Source organism: Malaclemys terrapin, chromosome 2 (assembly GCF_027887155.1).
Source record: "Malaclemys terrapin pileata isolate rMalTer1 chromosome 2, rMalTer1.hap1, whole genome shotgun sequence".
Classification (NCBI taxonomy): domain Eukaryota; kingdom Metazoa; phylum Chordata; order Testudines; family Emydidae; genus Malaclemys; species Malaclemys terrapin.
The window spans coordinates 4,579,693-4,606,373 of record NC_071506.1 but is presented as its reverse complement, the minus strand read 5'-3'; the positions used below and the strand labels follow the sequence as shown (position 1 = coordinate 4,606,373).

Sequence of the window (26,681 nt, the reverse complement as noted above, 5' to 3'; positions counted from 1 at the left end):
CACCTAACTCCCTTTTCTGAAAGCAGAAAAGACCATCCCCAGGGGCCCACACTGGTCCCTAGAGATGCTAGAGTGCAGTTACACCCTGGGCCACCATTGCCCTCAATGACCCCTTTGCTCTGCCCTCTCTGGACTCCCTCCCCAGCACCATGCTCGCTTCCCCTCCTTACAGAACAGCTGCACGGTAGGCAGAGCCCCCGACTTCTCCAGGAAGTGAAGCAGCTGTCTGGGTCCAAAGTGCACACCGAGCTCTCAGCACTTGGAGCTTCCCCTTGCCGGGGAAGAAACAAACTGGTCCAATCTGCTGCCACTTTGACCAGCTGTTTTAGTCTCTGACTCAAACTTTCTACTCAGGAGCAAACTTGGCAAATGTTACTGCGTTGCCATTGAAATTCCCTGTGCAGCAGGCCAGCCTGGCACTGTCTGGCCCAGTGACTTGTGATGCTAATGGGGAGACCTCAATTTCTGATGGTCTGGGTACTTATAGGGCCCTCCGTTACCACAGTACCTCACAATTGGATGCATTTATCCAGTGTCTCCTCATTAGAGACGGGCTCTTGAGGGCACAGACCACCTGTGTTCTGGGTTTGTACAGTGCCTTCACGGTCTTGGTCCGTAACTCAGGGTCTCAGGCTCTATTGAAATAAGAAATAACCAGTTCCCTCAGAACATCTTGCAGGTGCAGAGCACATTCTATGCAAAAACCTTATTGTGCTTTGCAGAAAGCCTCACAACCGCCCCACGAGGTAGGGGAGTATTAGCCCAATTTTACAGGTGGGGAAACAGAGGCAGGGAGGGTGAGTGACAACAGCAAGTGAGCGGCCATGCTGGGAATAGAACCCAGGTTTATGCAAAGGGTTGAGGCACCAGACTGTCCGTCCTTCCTTCCTTCCAACGGGGGGGAGTGACTGGAAGTGTCACAGCTGCTAAAGAGGGGAGTCGGCTGGGTCCAAAGCCGGCCACGCCCATATCCTCTGCACTGATGGGAAGAGATGGCTACAGTACTGGAGTGGCGGATGTGAGTACAGACAATAAGCTCTCAGACCACACAGGGACAGGCCCTTACCCTAGCTTTCCTCCGCCCAGCGTGGCGTCTTCTCAGCAGGTTGTGCCCCTCTGGGCGCTGGGCTGCAGATGTTGTTCAGCCCGCCAGAGGAGAATGAACGTCCCTGCGTCCCTGCGGGGGTAGGGGCTGGCATGGCACAGCAACTCGCCCACCTGGTTGCAGAGCAGTGCTGAGCTGCAGACAGAGCTGCCCCTCAGCAAGTGCAAGGGTGGGGAACTAGAGGCGGTTCATTGTACGCACATCTGCCGGCGTGACTGAGGGCTTACGGCAGGGGCCACGAATGGACGTCGCATTTTTTCCCATCCCTTTACACTCGGGATCTGATCCTGTTCAACTTCACGTCAGCAGCAAGATTCCTATTGCCTTCAATGGGTGGAGGACAGGGTCCCTAAGGGATGCTGGGTGGTTTTTTTCCCTTTCCCCCTTCTCTATTTTATGGCCCTTCGCAGCATCTGCTGCAGCAGATCTGTCGTGGGAGCCCCCGGGGCACCAGCTTGCTCCTCTGCCAGCACCTACGCTGCTCCAGGAGGCAGATGGCACAAGGGATGCAACAGCGTTAGTGTGGTGAGTAAACGCAGGGCGCTGGCAGCCTGCCCAGTGGCTCTCGCTGCCAGAGACCCCAGACAACTCCTGAAGTGGGACACACTCCTGCTAGGGCCTGGAAGGCTCCCGGCAAAGTTAGATCCCACTGCAAACTGGGGATCGGGAGACACCTAACGAAAGCCACGTACTTAGAATGAGGTAAGAGAAATAGGTTTCTGTGCAAAGACTCCAGCCCTGCCAGTGAGCTCAGAAGCCCAGACTCGGGGGGAAGGCACAAGTCAAGGGCAGCAGCAGCCCCCTGCAAGGAGGGGACATGCCCAAGGGCACGTGGTGACTGGCAAGCAGCAAATTAATGCGCCTACCTGAGATACAGACAACAACATGTGCTCCTCTAACCAAGGTCTCTAAGCACACTGCACCCACAGAATTAAGCCTTAATATTTCTGCCACGTAGGCAAGTACTCCTTCCACTTTACAAAGGGGAAACTGAGTCACAGAGCGGCTACAGAGTCACTTATGTTAAAAGCCACCCTTCCATCTGAACATTGGCACTTGTTACTGTTGACGGCACTGGCAGAGGTGAGGGCAGCTATCGCTCTGACCTGGTAGTGTGATTATTCAGTAAATGTGACTGCACTCTACGTACAGTCAGGGTCGCTCTTCCCCCGGCATAGTCAGTTCATCTCACGCATCCGCCCGCCCCAATTTGTGTGGGTTTCACGCAGCAACAGGCAAAAACCCGCTCTTCTTAACAACAACAACAGAAGGGTCACAAAATGCAAAAAGTGGCAAAGTGATTCAGGGACAGGCGCTCAGGTGCCAGTGATGGGTAGTGGGACAAAGCCCCAAGTTAGGACTCAAAACCACTCTGAGCTCATTTTTTTTAAACGAATTAGATTTGAAGTCCATGGTATCCCTGTGGCGTGTCCGAGGTCGCAAGAGAAGCTCGCAATAGCGTGGAGAGAGCTCAGATCTTGGACTCTCAGGCCTGGTCTGCACTACACAGGTCGCCAGCTTACATCAACCTAATTATGTCAGCGCACACACGACAGCCTTGTCCCGCTGATGTAAGTGCCCTACTACGCCGACATAACTACTCCGCTCCCACGAGAGGTGCAGGGCTTATGCTGGTGTAGTTAGGACGACGCAGTGTCTGTGTAGACGCTGCATTAGGTACATCGGCTGTCAGCTGTCTTAGCAATTTCATGGCTCCACGGTGGAGCTGTGAAATTGACAAGAAAGCGGGACAGGTCGACTTAGGGCTGTAGTGTAGACATGCCCTGAGTCATGTGCTTTACCCATTGGCCAATGCTTCCTTGCTGCTGACATTCGAAAACTACGATATAACTACCTTGGTTTAGAAACTGATTGTGTTACACTGGGGCCACTCCTCGAGTGTGAACACTTTTGTTCTGGTTCAAGGGAGTCGTATCAGTTTAGCTTAAGCCTGTTGTTATTTATTCCTTGTATTACTGTAGTGCCTAGGAACTGCCGTCACGGACCAGGACCCATTGCGCTTAGCGCTGTAAGCAAATTGGGGTAACTCTTACCTGCCTCCCGGGGCTGCTGGGAAGTTAGAAGTGCTTGGGAGATGAGAAGCGCTAAATGCCACATTCTTGGGAGGTAAAGATATTCCAAAGTGGCATTAGAGAGACTCCCAAATGCTATTTCCTACCTTGGCCTGGGAGGGTCATTAGAGGAGAACACAGGTGAGATCCTTCCCCAGGGTGTAAGCACTGGCTCCACAATGTGCCCAGGCCTTGTCTAGCAGAAAACAGGAGACCGAGGCCCGGGTCTCAATGCTGATCCTCTGCTACCACGGCCTCACCCAGCCGGCCTGTCCCACCCAGTGCCGAGCAAACTGCGAGAGCACCAGACGTCCAAGCCCAGCTGAGAGGAGAGTCACTGCGGGCTATGGCATTCAGGAACGCCGGCAGGCAGAGGGAATCCTGATTAACATTTCTACATGACCAACGAGAGGGCGCCAGGAGCACCCAGACTAATGGCGATTTGCTTGCCTGGAGCTGTACGTGCAGCATGGCCTTAGGGTTAGGAGGTGTGTGGTCTTTTAAATAATCACATTATTTCTTGTGCAAGATGAGGGGGGGGGAGAGAGAGAGATAGTGTGAAGGAAGAAATAAAAAATAGCCACTGAACTGAACAATAGATAGTGGCTTTGAGAGAAAAAGATTTTTGCGGTCTTAAAATTTTATACTCCATCATGATGTGGGGCTTGATGAATACAATGAGAGATGGGCATAGTCCCCTCCTATACCCTGCTTGATTCAGGGCTACTGATCTCTGGCAGGTCTAGAAAGTTTTGGGGAGAGACTGCACTTGCTACTGCCTGGCTGCTCGTGCTTTCACCACTGCAACCCCTCACCTGTGGCAGCAGGTGAAGGGAACACGGGGCTGGTCCAGTGAGAAATGGGAACATTTAACCCAGGAAGGCAGCGCCCGTGTGTGTAATCCTGGGAGCCGGGGGAGCCAGGAACGATGAACTGGGTTTGGAAATATGAACATGGCAGGGAGGTGTGCGCGTGGAGGGGATTCAAAGTTATTCCTCCAGAAGTGAAAGCTGTAAACAAAAACAGAAGCACTGCACCTCAATGAATTTTCCAAAGCAAAAGTGTTTGAGCGTGCTCAGCGGAGCCATTAAAAAAGACTGTAGCGAGCATCTTCCATTAACGTTACGACCGTGAAATATGACAATAAAATGATAGCCGTATGGTCGCAAATTTGCAGCCCGCCGAGTTGCTAGGGGTTTATCGTCACTCAAACGTGCAGAGAGCTGTAAAATGTTTACAGAAAGGGTCGTTTGCAGCTATAAAATCCTCTTTTCTCTCCTAAACAAGGCTGAGTGGAGCCATTTACAAACCCCTGAATGTTCATCGGGGGAAAGGGGAACATCTGTTCTCTCCAGGAGTTTTCAGTGATCTTCTCGAACAAATTAACTAAAATGGGTGCTTTCTAATTAAATTAGCACTCGATTGGAATGGTTTGCATTGGTGCGCTTGGTTACAATTATCGCAGGGAGGACAGTTAGCTCCAGTGCAGGCTATTTAACTGGAAGGTGAAATATGGAAAAGCACATTACCTGGAAACACTTCCAGGAGGGTAGGGTGGCTAAGTGTATCCCCCCTCCGGAAACACTTCCAGGAGGGGAGGGTGGAATAGATTTACACCCCCCAACCCCACACAGATGCTTCCCCAGTTTTGTAAGAACAAAACAAGGTGAAGGACACGAATGTTGCAGCTAATTCCAGGGGGCAGCTGCTCTCCCTGTGTCCCCTGCGCCTGCTGGAAAGGAGCTTTCTCCCTGCCGCACACAGGAAGGGAAGGCTGCCCAATGAGCAGAGCTAGTCACACAAAGGCGGCGCTGAGGAAGCGCTGCCCCGCTCTAATCTGCTGCCGCGTCGGCACAGCCGGGGGAGGAAGGAGTGCTGTGCCTGTACGTAACGCTACACGATGCCCCATAACTGGGCACAGCTTACAGCCAGCGTCCAGGGCAGCGGAGCAGGAGGCCCGCTTCCTGGAGTCACAGAGCCCTGAAGGTCTAATCATGGGAACTTCACGCCGCTGAAGATGGGAAGCTATAAATTGGCCTTTAACACGTTTAGGCTCAAAATTAGGCAAAGGTTTCCAACCATCAGAGAAGTGAAATTCTGGAACAGCCTCCAAGAGGAGCAGTGGGGGGCAAAAAAAATCTAAATGGCTTCAAGATTGAGCTTGATAAATGTCTGGAGGGGATGGTCTGATTGGACTGCCTACAATGGCGTGTAGCCGATCTGTGACTGCCGTAGCAAAAATCCCTAACTGCTGGACCCGGGACACTAGATGGGGAGGGCTCTGAGTTACTACAGAGAATTCTTTCCTAGGTATCTGCCTGGCGGGTCGTGCCCACAAGCTCAGGGTCTAACTAATCGCCATATTTGGGGTTGGGAAGGAATTTCCCCCCGGGTTAGATTGGCAGAGACCCTGGGTTTTTTTTGTCTTTCTGTGCAGCATGGGGCATGGGTCACTTGCTGGTTTAAACTACTGTAACTGTTGGATTCTCTGTAACTTGAAGTCTTTAAACCAGGATTTGAAGACGTCAGTAACTCAGCCACAGGTTCTGGGCCTATTACAGGAGTGGGTGGGTGAGGTTCTGTGACCTGCAATGTACAAGGAGGTCAGACTGGATGATCATGATGGTCCCTTCTGATCTTAAAGTCTCTGAGATTCTCAGCTGTCCAGTGGGATACTCAGCTCTTGCTTGTGGCCCTTGCAGGTCCCCAGAGATAAAGCCAGGACATTTTTGTGTACAGGAAATTATTTCAGGCCATTTGTAAAGGAGCTTTAACCTTGTTAGTTTCTATCTTCCTGGTGACTTACCAGTAGAGGGCTATAAGAAAAAGAGAGAGAGAGAGAGAGAGAGAGAGAGAGAGAGTGTGTGTGTGTGTGTGTGTGTGTGTGTGTGTGTGTGTGTGTGTGTGTGTGTGTGTGTGTGTGTGTGTGTGTGTGTGTGTGTGTGTGTGTGTGTGTGTGTGTGTGTGTGTGTGTGTGTGTGTGTGTGTGTGTGTGTGTGTGTGTGTGTGTGTGTGTGTGTAATAGCTGGCCTGTGTGGCATACATGGGGTGAGGAGACTCAGACAGATGTGATTGGTATGAATTCGGGATGGCTGCTCATTTGTAATGCAACGGTCTCGAACATGGGCTGATAAGATCTTTATCACACCACACAATCAGAGGTTCTCTATTAAATGTGTGTGCATATATATGTGTGTGCGCGCATCATTTGGTGCACGCGCTTTAAAAACTCTTCCAGCTGGAAAGATCGTAATGGAATTCCCCATTTTAAAGATTTTGAAGCTGCCACAGGAAACATTTCTGAAACCAGCATCATTTTTCAAACTAGGAGAACTGCTTAAGCACATCCCCTGTGTGTGGAAGATCTGTCGGCCTAAGCAGTGTACAAGAAAATTAAAGCATTTGTGCCTCTGCAGAAGCGAGTAGAGTTGGGAACACGTATACCACTCTACGTTCAGCCCAGCTGGCCTCTGTTGTGAGCATGCAGTTAACTTCCCAGCAGACGCTGAACACCCAGATAAGTCATGTGTGTATTGGGCGTTTTAAGAGAGAGGACTGAAGGCTCATGTGGTTTATGACCTGAGCCCCAATCAATTTAATAGGACGTGCATGCTCCAGGGTGGACAATATTATGCTTGTACTAAAAATCAGGACTGTAAGAAAAATGTTATCGTATTTATTTTCAGTGCAGGGCCTTGGGCCATCAGATTGCAGGCTCTCTTCTCCTCTGTCTCAGTTTTGCAGCTTAGGCTGGTAATGACCCTTTGCACTTCTATACAGACCTCCAATCAAGAATTTGGAAGTGCTTTACAAACGTCCATTCGGGCACGTGCTCCCCTGTTCTGAGGCAGGTCAGCTTTGCTGTCCCTATCTCCCGATCCCTAGCTGGGAAGCCTAGGCACTGAGAGTTATCAAGCTCAATCTTGAAGCCATTTAGATTTTTTTTTGCCCCTCACTGCTCCCCTTGGAGGCTGTTCCAGAATTTCACTTCTCTGATGGTTGGAAACCTTTGCCTAATTTTGAGCCTAAACGTGTTAAAGGCCAATTTATAGCTTCCCGTCTTCAGCGGCGTGAAGTTCCCATGATTAGACCTTCAGGGCTGAGAGATACTGGACCTTTAATCAGTAACTACTGCCATTCCTGCCTCCCAGACCAGTCGAACCGGGGGGCTGTTGGTGTCGGATGGCTGTCTGCAGTTCCTCAAGGCTGTAGGGATGTTAGAACAAGGCTCAGGGAATCATAGAATATCAGGGTTGGAAGGGACCTCAGGAGGTCATCTAGTCCAACCCCCTGCTCAAAGCAGGACCAATTCCCAACTAAATCATCCCAGCCAGGGCTTTGTCAAGCTGGGCCTTCAAAACCTCTAAGGAAGGAGATTCCACCACCTCCCTAGGTAACGCATTCCAGTGCTTCACCACCCTCCTAATGAAAAAGCTTTTCCTAATATAGTGAGTAAAGAGAAGGGAAGGTGGCCAAAACGGCATGACAAATGCAGTTCACCGCTTATCTACCCGTGGAATTGACCACCCTACTGGGCAACTTCTTATCTTCAGGGATAAGCTGAGGTGGTTTCATAAGTGTGGACAGAGCACAGGTCTGCTCCCCCGTGACAAGACAACCATCCACCATGAAACATGGGAGTTTTTGGTCTCTTGAGTGGTTGCTGAGGACACACCCACCGTGAATGAACAGAAGCAATGACAAAAGTTGCGATTCTCCATTGTAACTGGCTGAGGACCCTTACTGTGCCCAGATCGCCTTTGAAATGCGGTTCTCACTGCAGGATGCATGCTCCGGCAGCGCAGGGATAGGGCAGCAAATATGGAGGGGAGTCCCCCCCGCCAAGTCCCTTGGTGACAACCACAACCAGAGGACAGCCCCACCCCACCTCCCCCAGCCCATATGCCAAGCAAGGCCTGTGTGTTTTATGGATCAACGGCCTGGCAATCACTTCATCTCTGGCAGGAGAACACACTCCCCCTCAAAATGGTTTCTATACAGCTGCAATTCCGTTCGCCCCAACACCCACACTTTCTCCGAGGAGTCTCCAGCCGCCCCACTTCCAGCAAGGGACTGCCCCCCTGAAACCGGAGGAGGGGTGGATGTCTGCCTCAGAAGGAAGGGAGAGGGAAAGGAATGCAGAGAGGGGACTACCAGTCACATCCTATTGCACTTGGATCTCCGCCCCTCGCATCCTGTCTCCACCAGCTCTGGCAACTCCCCCCGTCTGGCTCTCTAGCACAGCCCCATCTCCGAACGCAGGCGATGCTGATTTCCCACCGTGCTACGAAAGCCGTTCCCTCGTCTCCAGAGAAGGTGAGCAGGAGACGATCCCTAAGGCACTCTGTGGCGCATCACAGCCAGTGCTTTCGCTAACGTAGGGGGAAGACAGGGAAAGAGGAGGAAGGAGCCAGGTGCTTCCATTAGACAAGACAAGACAAGCTATAGCACCAACTACTTTCTCTGCATGCGCTTCTCCTCCTACGATGACCAAAAACAGGAGTTAGAAAAAAATGCTTCTTTCCCCTCCCAGATGTCCATTCTGCTCCTGCATCTTTATCCTCCATCTGACACCCATTCCCTTGACCCATTAGAGGCTGAGTTACTCCAGGCTGACAAGTGCAATTCATGGCATTTCAACAGCTTTCTTTCTGCGGATTAATTGCTCCATCTTCACGGCAGAGATAAAAAAGCCAGATTAACTCACTGGTTCAAGAACACTTCCCACAGCAGACAGCAGCCGCCCTGCCACTGAGATCAAAAGGAGTTGAAACGGGGCCAAGAGGAGGAAGGAGGGGGAAGAAATCACTGTGATTCAAAAGGGAAGCCAAGCGCTCCTCTCCATGTTGCGTCAAAAAGCCTTTATAGCAGCACTGATCCTTGCTGAAAGGGCACCGGCTGCCCTGCGCGCCCATTGCTTAGCGTTCACTCGCATGCAGCCAAGCAGCCATTCTTCCGAACACACATGCTCACCAGTGACCTAAGGAATATGTTGCTAATCCCGGGAATTCTTTTCCCCCAGACATCAAGATGCCTTGAAACTTTCCAGCCTTGAAGTGGTTTTACACTTCACTGCCAGGCTGATCACAGCTCCAAAGTTCCATTAAGCAGAAGAGATGTTTCTCTCCAGCACGAGAGGCTGGACGGGGGCTCACGTGCGCTTTCAGCTGGCCCTCATTGCAGGGTGATCTCACCGCCATTAGACAGGAGATATAGAAGGCACTGCAGAAACAAGACATGGAGCTGAGAGGAAAAGTTAAAGAAATGGATTTGTGCTCCTGGCAAGGCTTGTTTCCCTGTGTCCCTTCTCTTTGTACAGACCCAAGCCATGGGCCATCCAGTCCAGCAGCCGCATTTGGCATGACTGGCTCCATAAATCCTTCCGGCTGTGTCTTGTTTTAGGCAGGTCTGATTGGGTGACCTCCAGAGGGCTTTCTCCATCAGCAGCTGACGGGTGGAGTTCTCCAGCATTCTCGGGAGGCAACTCAATACTCAGTTCCCTTGTGGGTGTTTGACTGAACTGGGTGAGTTCGCTGCGTGTCGCTGGGACTTCTCAGGCTGTCCCCACTCTGGGATCTAACTGGGGCATGTGGCCAGTTTGTTATAACCGACTGACTTAACGGGAGACTGCGGGGCTCAGCGCCTCTGAACATCAGGATACCGCTGTATGGGGACTTGGATACCTAATTTTAAGCACCCGCTTTGGAAAATGTTAGTTTCATTCCCTAGATCAGATACTACAGAAAAGGGTGCAAGGTGCAAGAGCGAGGGACAGAAGCAGCCAACGTGGCAGAACACTATTTACACCCGTGCCTCCTCCTAGATCAAAGGACGTCTGAGTTAGGTATGTCCCACCCACCCCCCCAGACGGCATGCCAAAGGGGGCCCTCAGCACCCTGACACAGCGGCCAAGTAATTCTAGGCAGGCTGAATTGGTATTGGCATTGCACGAGCACCCAGAGCCCCATTGCGCTAGGGGCTGTACAAACACACACCGTCTCAAAGAACTTGCAATCTAAGTAGATTAAAAGGTGCCTCCTGGGTTTTGTCCTATGCTGCATTCTGGGCCCCTTCTCATTATCCTCCCCCCACCCCCTCCACACACACACACACACACACACACACACACAACATGTGCTAGGGACCCTCACAGAGCTCTAGAAAACCGAGGGACCTTCTTGGAGACAATGTCCATAGCCCTGGAGTTAGCAATGTCATCCCTGGCTGTTTTCAAACCTGGGCGCTTACAGGTAAGTGCCATCGTTAGGCAGCCCATTCCCATTTTGGGTAGAGATGGTCAAAAAAATTCCATTTTATTACCACCAGAAAGTTTATCTCCAGATTTTTCTTGAGAAAACTTTTAATTTTTGAGGAAAATGTTCAAAATTAAAACAAAAATCGTGTTTTCGATTTTAGTTCAACATGAATATTTTTACTTGATTTTTTTTTCTCAAAAAAACCCCCAAACATTTCACTGAAATCAGCCTGTCTTTGCAAAACAGTTTGATGTTGACGAAACGACATTTTTCATCGAAAAAAATTTTCAGTTAAAAACTGTTTGGACGAGCTCTAATTTTAGGGTCCTAAATGGACATTTGAATATTTGGCCCCCGTGCCCTCCCCAACACCTCTCTTCTTCTAAAGTACTGCACTGTAACACACCGAAAGAAGAAGAATTAGTTCCTCTCTCTAGAGGAGCTGGGCGCTAAGTAGGAGTAAGGAATCGCTACAAATCTCCAAATGACTTACTGGAGACAAAATGAGAATTAAAAAAAACAAACAAAGGCAAAATCCCCTGCCTGACTTGGGGAGATTTTGCCAGTCCCGGGGAGCTGGCTGCTCTGCTGTTTCCAAGACATCACACCCCAGCCAGGGGAACGGGCTGAACACATTCGGAATGGAGGGATCCCACACAGATGGCTTTCTGTGCATTTAATGGGGATCTCGTTCAACCTAGCGTTCTCCCCATCATCTTTCACTCCGAGGAAAGTCTGATTCTCTTTTGAGTCTCTCCGCCTCCCTTAACCTGCCACGTACCTGATCTCACAGCACAACAGACCAGTTGTGGCAACAGGGGCCGGAACTACCAGTGCTGTTGCTCTCCCCGGCTTGAAATGGTTTCCATTATATACAGCAGGGGCCGGCAACCTTTGGCACATGGCCCATCACGGTAATCCGCTCGCAGGCCGCGAGACGTTTTGTTTACGTCGACCGTCCGCAGGCATGGCCCCCTGCAGCTCACAGCACATCCCTGCGGCCCGCGCCACTTCCCGCAGCTCCCATTGGCCGGGAACGGCGAACCTCGGCCACTGGGACCTGCAGTCGATCAACGTAAACAAAACGTCTCGCCGCCAGTGGATTACTGTGATGGGCCATGTGCCAAAGGCTGCCGACCCTGATATCCGGGGTTAACAGTTTGGTCAATGACTCTCAGCACCCCCACTATAAAAATTGTTCCAGCCCCCCATGTCTAAATAAAGAAGCTTTCAGTGAAGAGGTTCAGACTATGTAGAAATTAGTCCAAGAGAAATGTGTGTGTTCCTCCCTTTTCCAGGGAAAATACTGTAACCCCACTGCCAACCTTGAATCTCCATGCCATGACAGCCGGGCTTCTAGCAGAGGAGAAATGGACAGGATTCACTGCGGAGCAAGCCAAACATTGCTCCCATATCAGCAGCTGGGTGACCCTTAACTCTCACTCCCCTTCGCCTCGGGGCTGCCTCGTCTTAGTCAGCAAGTTGATTTTGGCATTTGAACCAATTGCTGCTGAAAGCCCCACCCATCACCATGTTTATTCTCAAGTGTCTTCGTCAATTTCACACTGCTGAAAGGTGCATGATGGACAGCCCCAGAGCCTGGAGTCGTGTGTTTATCTAAAGGTGAGGGACAGCATGGGGCAGCCGTATAGCACTCTGCCCTGTCCTCACCTCTGAAAGTGCCCCTCAAACCCTCATGGGTAGTCCCCATGATCCATTCAGTCCTTGACCGAGAAGGGGGGAGGTGAGGGCAGCAAGAGGTGGTGCTAGTCTTTGTGCTATGCATGCTGTTCCACATGGAACTGGACTGAGACCCTGGTCATTTCATACAGGCCTAGGAACACCAGAAGAGACTCCGTTTGTTCACCTCCTGTTTTACTGCTTGGCTTCACACCGAACAAGTGGCTGTTTCTCTTTCACAAAGCAGGCACTGGCCCCAATAGTAAATGCTGAGAGATTTGTAAAGGACAGCGAAGGGCTAAGTAACTTTCTGAACTACCGGATCTCTAATCCTAATTCTGGAGAGAATATACCCTGGTCTCTCCTTCTCACACACACTGGAAGCTGATGAGTTATAAACAGAAGGGTGCTTGATTGGAGTTTATTATGGTGTGACCACAGATGGGACTGCAGTTTGGAGATGTTCTTCAAGGTAACCTACGGGACTAGATTTTGGGAGGGAGGGGCCTAAGAAAAGCAGTCATGCTGCAAACGCAGCTGTAAGCTCAGTGCATGCCGTTCGAGGGAATGTGGTGGTAGAATGGGTTACAGGTGTCTTTCATCTCTGGACACATGGGTTCTAACCCCAGCTCAGGCTTCAAGTGAAATTTATTTGTTGGTGCCCAATGGACTCTTGGTCCCATCAAAACACTAGCACGCAATTCTCCAGCTGATAGTATCTTCTCCCCAAGGCCTGGGTTTAGAATAGCATGGGTGTTGCTGCAGGTCAGGACTGCAGCGCACTGGCAGAGCTGTGTGTGTCCCAGGAGTGGACAAGCAGGAGGTGCCAAAGCCGGGATTAAGGTGCACTGACAGAGCTGGAGAATACCAGCAGAGCTGTGTAGGGATGCATGGCTGCACCATCCCAATTCTACTCCAGTTCTCCCCTTTGTGGAGCCCAGAATTCACACAGCCGGGCTGTCCCTTGTCCTGAAGGGCGTACTGCGCCCAGGGCAGGCGCAGCTAGAGAAGTGACAACCGGGACATGGCTCTCACTCGGCTTTGGCTGATGAACCACAGGGAGCCCCAGAGCTTGTGAGAATGCAACACAAAACAACAGCCTTGTACCTGTATCCTCCCCTGTCTTGTCTCTGTCAGCTGTGCATGCCACCTCGCTTGGAGAGGTAGGTGACTGGAGAGAGATGAAAGACGGGAGCTTCTGAAGTCTGCTGCATGCTGGGGTGTCTGTGTCACTCCAAAACTTTACCCCCTGCTCTGCGCTGGAGGGTCCAGGAATCTCCCCATCATCCTGGAGGTGGGCGGCATCCCTCCTAAAAAACACATCCATATAAGTATGAAAACAACAGCAAATCCCATGTGAATTAGCAAGCGACGTCAGCACAGAATATTAAAATAGGTTATAAGACTCAGAGGATAGAGACGAAGAGACTCATTAGCTCTTCTAGCTACCAGGCAAGGATTGTTCCCGATGGTCTACTTCCCAAGGCTTTGCCTTCTCCGGTTTGAAATGCCCCGAGCGATGCCATGCCTGCCCCGTCACCTGGAGGATGATCCCACAGCCCGATCCATCCCACTGCTAGTTTCGCTCTGGCTGGCCAGATCCCCTTACTCCTATCTACATCCCAGAAAATCCCCATTCTCCCCTGAAGGAAGTTTCTGCCCTTCAGATACGCGCTGCTGAGCTTGTGGCCAGAATCACCTACGTTTGTTTGGGTCACAGATCCGAGCCAAACCAGAAGGGAGTGGGGAGTGGGTTTAAGGTAGCAGGGCTGGAGCATTAGGCATGGGGGTCAGCCAGGTGCGTAAGGGACTGAGCCGTCTCCAGTTCCAGGTCTGGCTGCGTCAGTGTTCTTGGCTCACTCCTCAGTGCACAGATGGCTAATGGGACATTTTATCTAGCTTGACATCTACATTGATGACGCTAATAAAGGGAAAAAAGCTGGAGCAGTTTAAAGCTTCTCTGAACCCAGCGTCTTCTCTCTCTCGGGCAGAGGCTGCTGCCAGCCTTTCCAGGAAAAGGGGATGGAAAGAGCCGTGCATAGCTCTCCTCCCCGCTGGCCAGCTCTGCACTTCACATTCCCACCTAAAAGGAGCAAGGAAATATTTTACACCTCACTCATCCAGGGGCCAGGAGCTGGATGTCATTCCAAGCTTACTGTGTCACCCTAGATAGCTTCGCAGAACCCGCTGCACATTCACTCCCCGGTGCTACCATACAAGGGCGGGCCTTGGACTGCTGGGACGTGTCTTGGGGCCGGATACAGAGAGAGCTGGTGCTTCAGCTCTGCCCGTCTCCAGCCAGGTGACGAGGACTGATTTGGGGGGGGGGGGGGAGAATGAGCATGGCATAAAAACCTGTATAGAACAGAGATGGCTGAATTCCGGCTCTCACGGAACGACAGGGGCAAACAACCAAATACATCTAGTCCCTTCCCCAGGATTCAGCGCGGGGTTGTGCCGTATGGTTCACTTCCTAGTGCGTTCCCCATCTAGCGTTCGTGTCCGTAAGCAGTGAGCTTCCGTCACCTGCAGAGCAGACTAGTCAGTGACCTGCGGCCGAGAACCACTACGGAGGAGGCCGCACTGCCTAGGCCCAGGATACCGATGAGGGGAGTGCAGGGGAAATGCTGCTGGAGGGACAGGAGGAGGGAGGCAGGGTTCCCTGCCCAGGCTCTGCGTGTTGGGCTGATCCTCATTTGTCTCTTTCCCTGCTTAGCTACCTCGTGGGGTTTGTGCGTATGAAGATTCCCCCCACCGGCTCCCAGGTACCCACTGGAGGGTGTTAACAAAACAGTCCAGAGAAGTGACGCAATCGGCAATAGACAAATACAAACGGAGATGGAGCCAGGAAGTGTTTGGAGCCACTGCAATGCTGGAGCCAGATGACAGGCTGCTGACAGTGATGGATAAAGCGAGTCCTGCCAACAGGGCTGTAGCCGTCTCCTTCTATTCTAGTCAGGTCTATTAGCTCTGCTTTAAAACGATGATTTATGCAGGGCTAGGCAGCCCCGGGGTCGAGTCCTTTATCCTAAGCCCCGGATGCAATCGCAGACTCAGTAGTGGCCTATGGAGACAGATATTCCTAATACAAAAGGCACCATTCAGTTTGGGTATGGAAGGGCACCATTGCAGGCAGTGCTAGCCGAGAGACTAAGGCCTGACTGAGTCTGAACACTGCCCGGTCCCCACTAGAAGCTGGACTCTCCAGACAGCTACACAGAGAAGCCTGCAAGGCTACTACCCCTTCTGTCCTGAGGGGTCAGCATCCTGGGTCGGCATCTTCACCAGCGCTACCTTCATTGATAAAAAGCCGCCGCCCAGGGCTGTTTCTGGAATCACTCTTCAGCTTCCTCGCTCCCTAGAATTCACCGCAAACACTACAGGCAAGAACAACCCTCTCTGATCACTTGCCTGGCACTGGCTGGGCACGCTTTGCGGCCAGGGCTTGTGCCGGCACCTTCCCAGAAACACTGGGAGAATGAGTAAGGCCATCCCATGGCTGAGACGATGATGGGGGGAGGCCAAAAATATAACTGGGTTCAAAAAAGAACTAGATAAGTTCAGGGAGGTTAGATTCATCAATGACTATTGGCCAAGATGGTCAGGGACGCAACCCCACGTTCAGGGTGTCCTTAAACATCTGACTGCCAGAAGCTGAGACTGGACGATGGGATGGATCACTTGATAAACTGGCCTGTTCTGTTCATTCCCTCTGTACCATCTGGCACCGGACACTGTGGGAAGACAGGACACTGGGCTAGATGGACCTTTGGTGTGACCCAGTGTGGCCGTTCTTATACGAGTCACACACACGTCTGCCCGTACACAGCCTGACTGAACCAGCCTCCCCTTTGCCCCACACTGCAGATGCAGCTAGGCAGCTGTAACACATTGTGTAGATATTGTGGTATCTAAGTGTAACCCACAGACCTCCTGGATGTGGTGTTCTGTCCCATCTATGGGCACTGAGATCACTTGGAGAGAGAGAGAAAATGAGTCTGCTCTACACCCTTAGCTAACCGCCAGTTGACTTTTAGCTGATGCTGTAGAGGCTCGTGCACTAAGCTCCAGAAGTCCCCGGTTCGATCCTGCCTGCCGACGACCGGGGTCTGTCAGTGTTATAGAAGCACCTCGTAGCAATTAATCAGCGCTGAGTTTGCCTTAGAGGCAATATTCTCATAGCTTCCTTTGTTCCTGGCATGACTGGTTTCTTGTGTTTGCTTCTTGCCCTGCCCTCTACTTTCCTGGCCCAGGTCCCTAAGTGTGTGTCAGTCCTAGGAAGATGCCATTGCTTCGGGAAGAGGGGCAGCTCCTGCACTTAGCCCTGAACACGATCAGGGACGGCTCCATCTGGGAAGGTATTCCACTGCTGGGGTCCCACTGCCGATCATCCTCCGACCTAGATGACCTCCTGAGGTCCCTTCCAACCCTGATATTCTATGATTCTATGATTCCTTCTTTGTATTACCACAGCGCCGAGGAGCCCACCGTGCCAGGCGCTGTGCAGACACAGACTAGAAAGACTGACCCTCTTACAGTCTAAACATGACACCAGAGATCAATACAGACGGCTCGAAGAAGGAGCGCAAGGAAACAATATTGTCCCTTGCACCATAGGCCCATATAAGCTTCCTCAGACTGGCCTACAGCTGACCTCAGTTCTGGTCCGACGAGACCATTTCCCATAGAGGTAGGAAGCTCATTCTTCACATTGTGTCAATCTCTTGAGCGGAGGCTGCTAACCCGTGCCCAACTGTGGGATGGGTATTGTGATGTGGATTCATGTCCAATGATGGTGCAGAGACAAGCCCCCCCCAAACTCATATGCCCTCAATCTCAACACAAACCTTTTCCCCTGAAAGGAAAGGAAAGTTCTTTAGCCACCACACCTGCCTACTAGCCAGCCAACTCCCGGCATCTGAGCAATTCAAAAACAAGGCCAGCTTCCTGGCTGTGACCGATACTGGAGCTCCTGCATTGGGGTGGAGGTGTTCAGCATCGTACCGATTGCCCAGTCCCCGGCTGACAAAGTGTTAACAATTCTCCTCTCTATTACAATGCAGGGAGTTAATAACACTGGAGATACCTCTGGGTGCCAGGCTTGGTGGATTGCCCAGTTAGGTAGCTTGCAGCCACACAGCATTATTAAAATTGAATAATCAATAGACCCCCAAGGGCACATAGGACAATGACCTCTACAAGAATCAGATAGTCATTTTATGCTGATAGTTGCTGATGTGATTAACAAAGTACCCAGCACAACAGCAAAGACATTCTGCACACCTATTATATTTCCACGTCCTTCTCCACCTCGGCCTCCCCTAACGGCTGCCTCTGCATGGGTGGGAGGAAGGCAGGCAGTTGCCCCAGATCTCTGATTGTTCTCTTTTCCTTGCCTTAACTTAGAACGTGGAGTGATCAGGATCTAGCACTCATGTTCTGCACTCGCACGCAGGAGAGCTGGCTACGAGACACAGTCCTACCACTTCCCAAGCAGGCAGGAGTGCCAAACGAGCCTCGGAGAGGAAGGATAATCTTGTAGTTATGAGAACTGAGAGTTCTGAGGTCAGTTCCCAGCTCTGCCACAGATTTCCTGCATGACCCTAGGTAAGTCACTTCCCCTTTCTGCGACTCAGTTTCTCCATCTGTATAATAATACTTCCCTGCCTCCCAGGAGGAAGTCAATACATCTATTCATTTTTGGGAGGTGCTCAAGTACTAATGTGGCGAGAACCAAAGAAAGGCCTGAGATCCCACAAACCTTCGGCTCCTATGGCAGGGGATGGGGTGCTGCCTGTCACTCCAGATCCCCACTTGTAGACTACGGAGATAGCTGATGAGCTCCAGCAGGGACACATCAACTCGTTCCCACTCCAGATCAGAGAGGTCAAACTGCTCTTCTTTTGGCAAGTTCTTTCATCCAGGCCCAGGCGGTGGGGTGCTGTCATTTTTTATTTTTTTTACATGGCGTGAATTAAGTGCATTTGAAACCAGGGGACTACAAGCACCGGACAGAGCCAGACGGCGCATGGCTCCAGCCCATACAGCCCTGCAGCTGCATTTCAGCCCTGGCCTACAATAACCCGCTGGAACGCCCCGGAGCGGGGCCTGCCAACGCTGCCAAACTTGGACAGCTCTGTGATAGGACCAACGTGTCCGAGGGACAGGGAACAGGCTGTGGGGGTCGTTGGTGGCAGTGGGTTTGGTCTGACAGCGTGAGATTTCCCACAGGGAGAGAAGAGGCCTCCAAACACTGGTGCAAATGAGCCCAGATGTGAGAACGCACCAGAGCTAGATTCAGAGGGCACAGCTGTCCTGCTGCCCCCAAGACAGGGGATCTTGCTTGACAGGGGAGAGATGCCATCAGCACCGAGTTGGCGTTTGACACCTTCACAGCAGGAGCAGGGATTTCTGGACACCCACGTGCATTGGACACACTGGCGACAAGAGGAAAGTGAAGCGGAGTTGGTCACCCTGCCCCGTCAGGAAGAAGTGGGCTGCAATGGGTGTGTGGTAAAAGGGGTGGCCTGGGGGGTGGATTGGGTTAACACACAGAACTTCCACTTCAGCACAAACTTAGCCTGGGTCCTAAACCAGGGACAGTTTTGAACTTCAGGAGTCCAGAGACTCTGATGCACATGAAGAAAGTACTGGACAGGTGGGCCGGACTCGCCATCTCTGCTCAGGGCCGGAACATCTCTAGAGCCCCTTCCAGGCGAAGACGCCAATGTGCCCAAACTGCAGAATATAAACTACACAGACACACAAGGAGCACTTCACCCATCGATGAAACAAAGCCTCACTCCAGGGAAGAAGCCAGTAACAACTCAACAGCTCACAGAGGTTCTACATATTGACGACAGGAGAGCAAAGAATACAGCCTCCACCTGGAACTCCAAGAGCCACCAAGAGTACAGGTGGACAGAAAACAACTCCAAGCGTACAGGTGGACAGAAAACAATTAGCCAGGACATCAGAGCGAATACTCCTGAACCCTGGTCAGAAATGCCAGAGGTGTTTCCTAACTACAGGTGGCGGAGGGCCAGTTTTACATCTCTCCTGAAAGACAAAGTCTAGCAGCACAATGCCTGTTAGGGTCAGTGCTAACTCAGAGAGAAGAGTGACCCCTACTAATCAGTAGCTGTTTCTTGGCTGTCTCCCACCCAAGCACTGACTCGACTTGACTGATAGGATCTGTTGAGGTTGCCAACGCAGCAGCCCCAATCTGTTACACACCTTGTATAAGGCACTTTCAGCACGGTTAGACATGCAATCACTAGCCCAGCACCAAAACCAAAGCTTTTTCTTATCAGCCCTGCAGAGTTACAGAGCAAGTGGCAGTCTCTGAAGTCTTGTGGGACCTTTGACAAAATGGCTAGGGGTGTCCTGACACTGGAATCTGTAGTTTGGGCTGTTATGGTTGGAACTCAAAAGGCGCAGCTTGAATTTCAGGTACTAGAGCAAATTTGAATTGACGACACTCAGGAAATTGGTTTAGCCAAAAAACCCAAAGAAATAGGATACAGCCAGATTCCTGAAACTGCAGGGTAAATGCATCACACCATGCGCAGATGAAGAGGAGCCCACATGGTGTCCCCGAATCACAGACTAAAGGGATTTACGCAAAAGAAAGAATAGGAGTGTTTTAACTCCGCTTACCTCACTGCCTCCTCTCCCAGCCTCTTCCACTTCGGTGATGACCTGCCCTGGTTGGAGTCACCTGCGGTACTGGGCTGTCTGAGGTGATGCTTTCTCTGGGGATGCTGGAGTTTGCACTGGGCGCCCTTTGGACAGATGCCGGATTTGGAAAAGTCTGGGCACACCAGTGTGTGTTTCTTCTTGCACTGAAAAGGAAATTACACAAATCTGTGAAAAACATCCTGGCACTGCAGCTACATACAGAGATGTGAACAAACATAATGCCACTACTCGCGCTGCAAAATATCTGCAAGGAATGTTAATTAACAGAGGCTGTTTCCTTCAGGTGGCACCAACAGATCACTGAAGAAAATGGAAAATGAGTTACCTGATGATTTCCTTTCTTCAGGCCAATACATAGGGCTATCCCTCTTTCCCTGCAAATCTGGTGGGCAGTTCAGATTTGTCCACTGGGTTCCAAATGCTTAGTCATTGAAATCCTTAACTTTATCTGTAGCTAATGGTAAACTCTTGACCGTAAAGAAGTTAACTTGGTTGGGGTGAGCTGGGGAAGAGGTCAGTCCCAGAAAGAAAATCAGGAAACAAATTTTCCATTCTGGGATCGTGACCTCTCCTCTCAGGCGGACATCTGGGATTCAGTGAGCAGCGAGGAAAAGTGACCAGGGAAGGAGTGATCAGCAGGAAAGAATAAGCGTCCCCCTCCTTAAAATTCACCTAGTTTGGGACCGCTGCTTGGTGCACCTTCCTGCCAAAGAAGGCTGCTGGCGAGGTTCTGATCTGTTATGGAGGGTCCTCACAGGGGGTGGTGGTGTCAAAACTGCCTCGCCCTTCCCACACTGCTAAATGGCAGGGAAATCCAAGCTAGATGGAAGGTGGGTCTCAGGGTAGTCTGGAGGCGGGGTGGGGGACGGGACTCAAGATATGGAAAAAGGGGTGCCAGAATAGCCATGGTTGAGAAGCATTGTGTAATGAAATCAGTGTCTGTAGCTACAGAGGCTTTAGAGATACAGCACTTGATTCTTCTAGCTACTGACGTTTCAGGTGCTTTCAAGCCCAGGCATTTGGGGATGAAAGAAAACAAATAAAGACGATGAGTTACTGGACAGTTCTACTAGGGTGAATCTTAACAGTTCTTCTCACCTCTAGCACATACAACCCCTTTTCATTTGGGTGCTGAAGCTCTGGGGGAAACGAAGGTAGAGTGATTTACTGGAAGGCAGTGAAGAGTTAACCTGCTGAGGGATTACTTGGGAATACGCATCTTGTCCTTGCAGGAAGGCTTCTAAGAGCAACTATTTCAGACACTTCTGGCCAAGGAGACTGCGGCCCGGAAGCATGTTTTTATGGAGAGGAAAATACAGGGAATGGTTCAAAGGGATGGGCAGTGAGAGTTTGAGGCAATGTGGGTAGATCAAAGATCAGGATTACAGTCTGAAATGAGGGCCTGGATAGACATGCTGCTGTAGGAACCTTGATACCATCAGGAAATCGAGCAGGAAGTTGAACAAAGCTGGGTTTGTGGCCCCATTTAGAGCTGAGATGCTAGAAGTGGGGAGGGATAGCTCAGTGGTTTGAGCATTGGCCTGGTAAAGCCAGGGTTGTGAGTTCAATCCTTGAGGGGGTCATTTAGGGATCTGGGGCAAAAATCTGTCTGGGGATTGGTTCTGCTTTGAGCAGGGGGTTGGACTAGATGACCTCCTGAGGTCCCTTCCAACCCTGAGATTCTATGATGTTCTATGAAGTGGAAAGTCTCAGGCCAAATCTAGGCTGTTCAGAAGAGCTGGCACATCAGGTTTCCTGGAGCTGACTGATTTCCATGGCAGATTTTCTGCAGCTCCTGAGAGGCTAGCCTCATTTTGGAGACAGAACTCCAGAGATTAATCCTCTAGGGGTGTGGAGAAGGAGGTTTGGCTCACTCCTGCCCCAAATACGCTTTACAAGCAGGGATGCTAGTGGATAAGGTGGGGACTGCTGAGTAGTGGTGCTTTCTGTGCCATTCGAGGTAGAGATTCTGATGCAAGGGGCCTGGCTAAGCCCCATGGACAATGTGAACTATCTCCAGTATTTGCAGGAATAGAGATGCAGTCCATGTGTCTCATATAAGAATGGCCATACTGGGTCAGACCAATGGTCCATCTTGCCCAGTATCCTCCCTCTGACAGTGGCCAATGCCAGAGCTTTGAGGGGAGCATACACAACAGGGTAATTTGGAGAGATCCAACTCCTGTCTTTCCCCGCTGGCAATCTGAGTTTTAGGGTCGCCCCGGAGCATGGAGTTACCTCCCTGACTATCTTGGCTAATAGCCATTGATGGATCTCTCCACCATGAGCTTAGCTAATTATTTTTGGAACGCAGTTACACTTTTGGCCATCACAACATCCCCTGGCAATGAGTTCCACAGGTTAATTGTATTTCCTCTTGTTTGTATTAAATCTGCTGCTCTGGTGCCTGTTAATTTCATCAGGTGACTGGAGGTTACTTACTGTAACTGGAAGTTCTTTGAGATGTGTGGTCCCTATCTGTATTGCACACATGGGGTACACATGCGCATCATGTGCCCAAGCCTGGAGATTTTAAACAAGCAGCGTCCGTTGGCCTGCACATGCACAGTACGTCTCGTGCTCCCGAGCAAGCGTATAAGAGGCAGTGCAGGTTCCTCTCAGTTCTTCTTACTGCGAATCCAGCCAGATCAAAGCAGAGGGGGTGGAGAGCAGGTAGAGGAATACAGACAGGGACCACAGTAACCTCCATTTCTTCTTCAAGTGCTGGTCTCTAAGCGTATTCCACATGTGGGTGATTAGCAAGCAGTACTCAGACTGGAAGTGGGTGCCAGGAGGCCGGCAGCAAAGATGTTTGCAGTTGCAGTTCCCACCATTGCATCCGCAGCAGAGACCTGGACCAGTGCATAGTGTCTAGCAAGCATGTATGGAGCTCCAGGTGGCTGCACTGCATACGTCCTACAGCAGGACCTTGTGCAGGGAGTCCGTGCTCTTGTGGAGTGGGCTGTTATACTACCAGGAAGCGGGATGTGACCTAGCCTGTAGCACTCAATAATACAGCCTGAAACCCACTTATAAATCCTTTGAGAAGCGATAGCTTGGCCATGGGATCTATTTGCGATGAAGGGGAGCTTCTGATGGGTTTACCAGTAAAAGGCTGGTCCACGCCTGGTGTCGAGGGAGTGAAGTCCCTTCTCTTTGGGAGAAGCACGGGGATTGGGAAAAAAGACAAGTAACTAAATACACTGGTTAAGGGGGAATCCGGACACAACCTTGGGTAGAAATTTAGGGTGATGGCAAAGGGATACTTAAATAAAAAATAAAAATAAAATAAATATTTTATTTATATATAAATAAAAGGCCTAGGGGCCTGGGAGAATAGCTATTAATAGCTGCTCCAGTGGCGCAATTGGTTAGCGCACAGTACTTATAGGGCAGTGCTGAAAGGAGCTATGCTGAGGTTCTGAGTTCAAGTCTCACCTGGAGCATTGGTTTTTGTGGGGGAAGGATAGCTTAGTGGTTTGAGCATTGACCTGCTAAACCCAGGGTTGTGAGTTCAATCCTTGAGGGGGCCACTTAGGGTCTGGGGCAAAATCAGTACTTGGTCCTGCTAGTGAAGGCAGGGGGCTGGACTCGATGACCTTTCAAGGTCCCTTCCAGAGATAGGATATCTCCATTAATTTAGGCCTAGTAAGTTTTGACCGCACAAGATGAAGATCCCATAGTGGTGTGGATTTAATGACTGTCAGGAAGGCTTTGGTGAGGTCATTAATGAACTGAGTCATAGTTGAGTGGGTGAAGACAGAGTGCCTGTTTACTGGAGGGAGGAAGGCACGAGTGTCTATGAGGTGGACTCGTAACACACTGATTGAGAGACTGGACTTGTTTAGAGACAGGAGGTAGTCTAAAACAATCAAGATGCTTGGAGGGACTGGCTAAGGCTGACTGTGCTGTAGTCAGCAGAGCAGTGTTTTCATTTAGCTGAACAACAGGTTCTGGTCAATTCTTTCCTACTCTGGGTAAGTACAGCCTGGACAGAGGAGAACAAGAGCAATCAACTTCCAATACCCACCAAACACCAGGGCACAAGAGCTCCGACTGGGGTGTTTGATCCTGCCCTTGTCCCGCATGAGGAGATCTGGGAAGGCGTGTATCCTGACTGGAAGGTGGGCTGACACCAACAGAAGTTCTGGGAACCAAAACTGCCTAGGCCAACAAGGAGCTTGAAGAATGACACTGGCCCTGTCACAACGTGATTTTCTCAGCACCTGTGGGAGCTGGGGGATGGGAGGAAAGGCATATCCAAAACCGCTTGTCCATGAGACTAGGAAAGTGCCGCCTTGGGAGTCGTGGTCTATGGCTCCCCTGGAATGTAGGGGGAGGTTTTTGTTCGTTTGCGATGCAAAGGGGTCCCGTAGAGGTGTGCTCCACCACGTGAAGATGTTGGTCAGAACGGAGTCATGGATTTCCCCACTCATGGTCCGCTAAGATATGGTGGCTGAGATCACCTGCTAAGTACACCTCTACCTCGATATAACGCGACCCGATATCACACGAATTCGGATATAACGCGGTAAAGCAGTGCTCCGGGGGGGGGGGGGGGGGCGGGGCTGCGCACTCCGGTGGATCAAAGCAAGTTCAATATAATGTGGTTTCACCTATAACGCGGTAAGATTTTTTGGCTCCTGAGGACAGCGTTATATCGAGGTAGAGGTGTAATTGTGAATACCCATGCTGTATGCTGCCTGGATGGCAGTGATGTGCCCGATGCACCAGTTCAAAAGCCCGACTGCCTCCAGACAAAGGAGAACTCGCTCCTCTGTTTGTTTGTGTAGACCACGGCAGTGATATTGTCTGACATCACTTGGATGTGAAGGGAGAAAAGGAGCGGGAGGAAGGCCTTGCATTCAAAGGAGATTGCCTGCAGCTCCAGGATGTTGATATGTAGCCTGCCTCCTGCATAGTCCACGTGCCCTGCGCTGTATGACTGTTCAGATGGGTGCCCCACCCCAGAAGGGACACCTCCATTACCATGGTGGCACTGGGAGTGGAGTGGAGAAGGGAACTCCCACTTGTACCTTGTTGGGGTTTGACCACCAAGCCAAGGAGACAATGATCACCTTGGAGTTGGTGTGGTGTTTGTTGAGTGAGCAGACTGAATTGAGCCAGGCCTGCAGGTAACATAGATGAAGCCTGGCAAAGGGTCTCACATAAGTACATGCTGCCATCTGACCTAGAAGCGATAGGCACAGAGAGGGTAAGTCAGTTCATCAGCATGAAGAGATGGTTTCTTTTGCACATTCCTAGTTGTGCTTCATGTCATTAGGGCTACATTTTTACATATGTGCATACAAAAACGCACAGGCCTAATCTGTTCAATTATTGCAATTACACACACAGAGACAATAACCTAGCATGGAAATGAATAATTAGACATCCAGCTGGTCATTTGCACATGCAGTTGCAATAACTATGTGAGCAAACCATGCAGACAGTCACAAAGAAACCTCATATTCCAAAGCATGAACTAGGGAAGCCCTAAGGCTGCAAACCTGATGGCTGCACATGACCATAATACTGTAGAGCAACGTAACGCAATTTTAATTTCAGCATTTGCACTGAGGATTTGCATTATTACAACTAATTATATACGGATAAACCATTAAAAGAACCACTTTAAAAAGTATGTTACCTGTCCAAAATGGCTACAGATCATAAGAGGAAAAATATACCATTGTGAAAACCTGTCCTCCAGTACTGGCTTGGCCCTGTATCCAGACCGGAGTTCACCAACAATAACTTGCAGCTGACCCGACTAGGAGGAAAAGGGCAGTCACAGGGTCGTTCATTTGAGGACTTGGTGGGCTCAGCTTTGGGTGCACTTGGGGAGAAAAGAATGCATGTCCAAAAGCCCTGGCCAAGTGGAAAGGCTACAATCCGCTGATGTTCACTGGTCTGACTACAGCTGTATCACATAGGACAAAAACCACCTTCTCCTATTGAGCCCAGGGACATTGCCCCTTCCCAAGCCCTGTGTCCCACAGTGATAATACTCCAGCATTTTACAGCATCTTTCACACAGGCTGTTCCCCTCAGTTTCCAGAGTTAAACAACAAGCTGCAGCAGAGGGAGAGAGAAATTCGCAGGCCCCAGGAAGGCAGAAGAGAGCATTTCAGAGATTTTCAGAATAGGTGGCTGGGCGAGTCAGTCAGGTGGATGAACATCTTCCTAATTACATCTCTCCATGCAAACGCCCCTCCCTTTGAGCGTAACTAGGGTGACCAGATGAGAGGTAGAAAATATCGGGACACATGGGGGAAGGGGGGCGAGGGTCGCCGACAGAGCAAAACAAAAAACAAAAAACCAAGTGCCGCGAAATATCGGGACAAATTGCGTCCCCACCAAACATCGGTAGGAACGCGGGACAAACACCTAAATATCAGGACAGTCCCCATTTTATTGGGACGTCTGGTCACCCTAAGCGTAACTCTGTGCTGACACACTCACTCACTTCTTCAAAGAGTCAACAGAAAAGTTGGCCAGGGCTAATCGAAAAAGCCTTCTAATGCTGCCAACAGGAAAGCAAAGCGTGAACGTCTCCCTGAGCCATCCAAGCCTTGTTCATGCCCACCATGCGGAAACCCTGACTGTGTGTGGCCACTTACACCCATCTGATGTTACGTTCCGCCTTTGGGTTCCAAACATGTTTTATTACCTTCTCTTTTGCTGTCATTTTGAATAGCCAGGTGCACTCAGGAGTCACAAACACACACTAAACAACAATACACACTAGCAACCTGAGCTAGATAATACACAACACAGCAGCATTTCAAATATCTTTAAACAGCCTCTTCTCTTATAGCGAAGTCCTATATATCTTTTTATAGTGAAGTCATCCCCTTGCTCCCC

At 50.6% G+C, this 26,681-nt stretch overlaps 1 protein-coding gene and 1 non-coding gene across 2 annotated transcripts in view; one reads left to right on the top strand and one right to left on the bottom strand.

Moving 5' to 3' along the window:
- Positions 1–26,681, bottom strand: part of ZC3H3 (zinc finger CCCH-type containing 3) — a 341,104-nt gene that overhangs the window by 28,610 nt on the left and 285,813 nt on the right. The window contains exons 10-11 of the mRNA XM_054018877.1: positions 19,773–19,957; positions 13,221–13,423 (exon numbers count right to left, since the gene is read on the bottom strand). Of these exons, the coding sequence (XP_053874852.1) occupies positions 13,221–13,423; positions 19,773–19,957 (388 nt within the window). The remainder of the gene's footprint in view (positions 1–13,220; positions 13,424–19,772; positions 19,958–26,681) is intronic.
- TRNAI-UAU (transfer RNA isoleucine (anticodon UAU)) lies at positions 23,167–23,260 on the top strand. The gene is made up of 2 exons: positions 23,167–23,204; positions 23,225–23,260. It is a non-coding gene; the product is annotated as a tRNA-Ile (tRNA).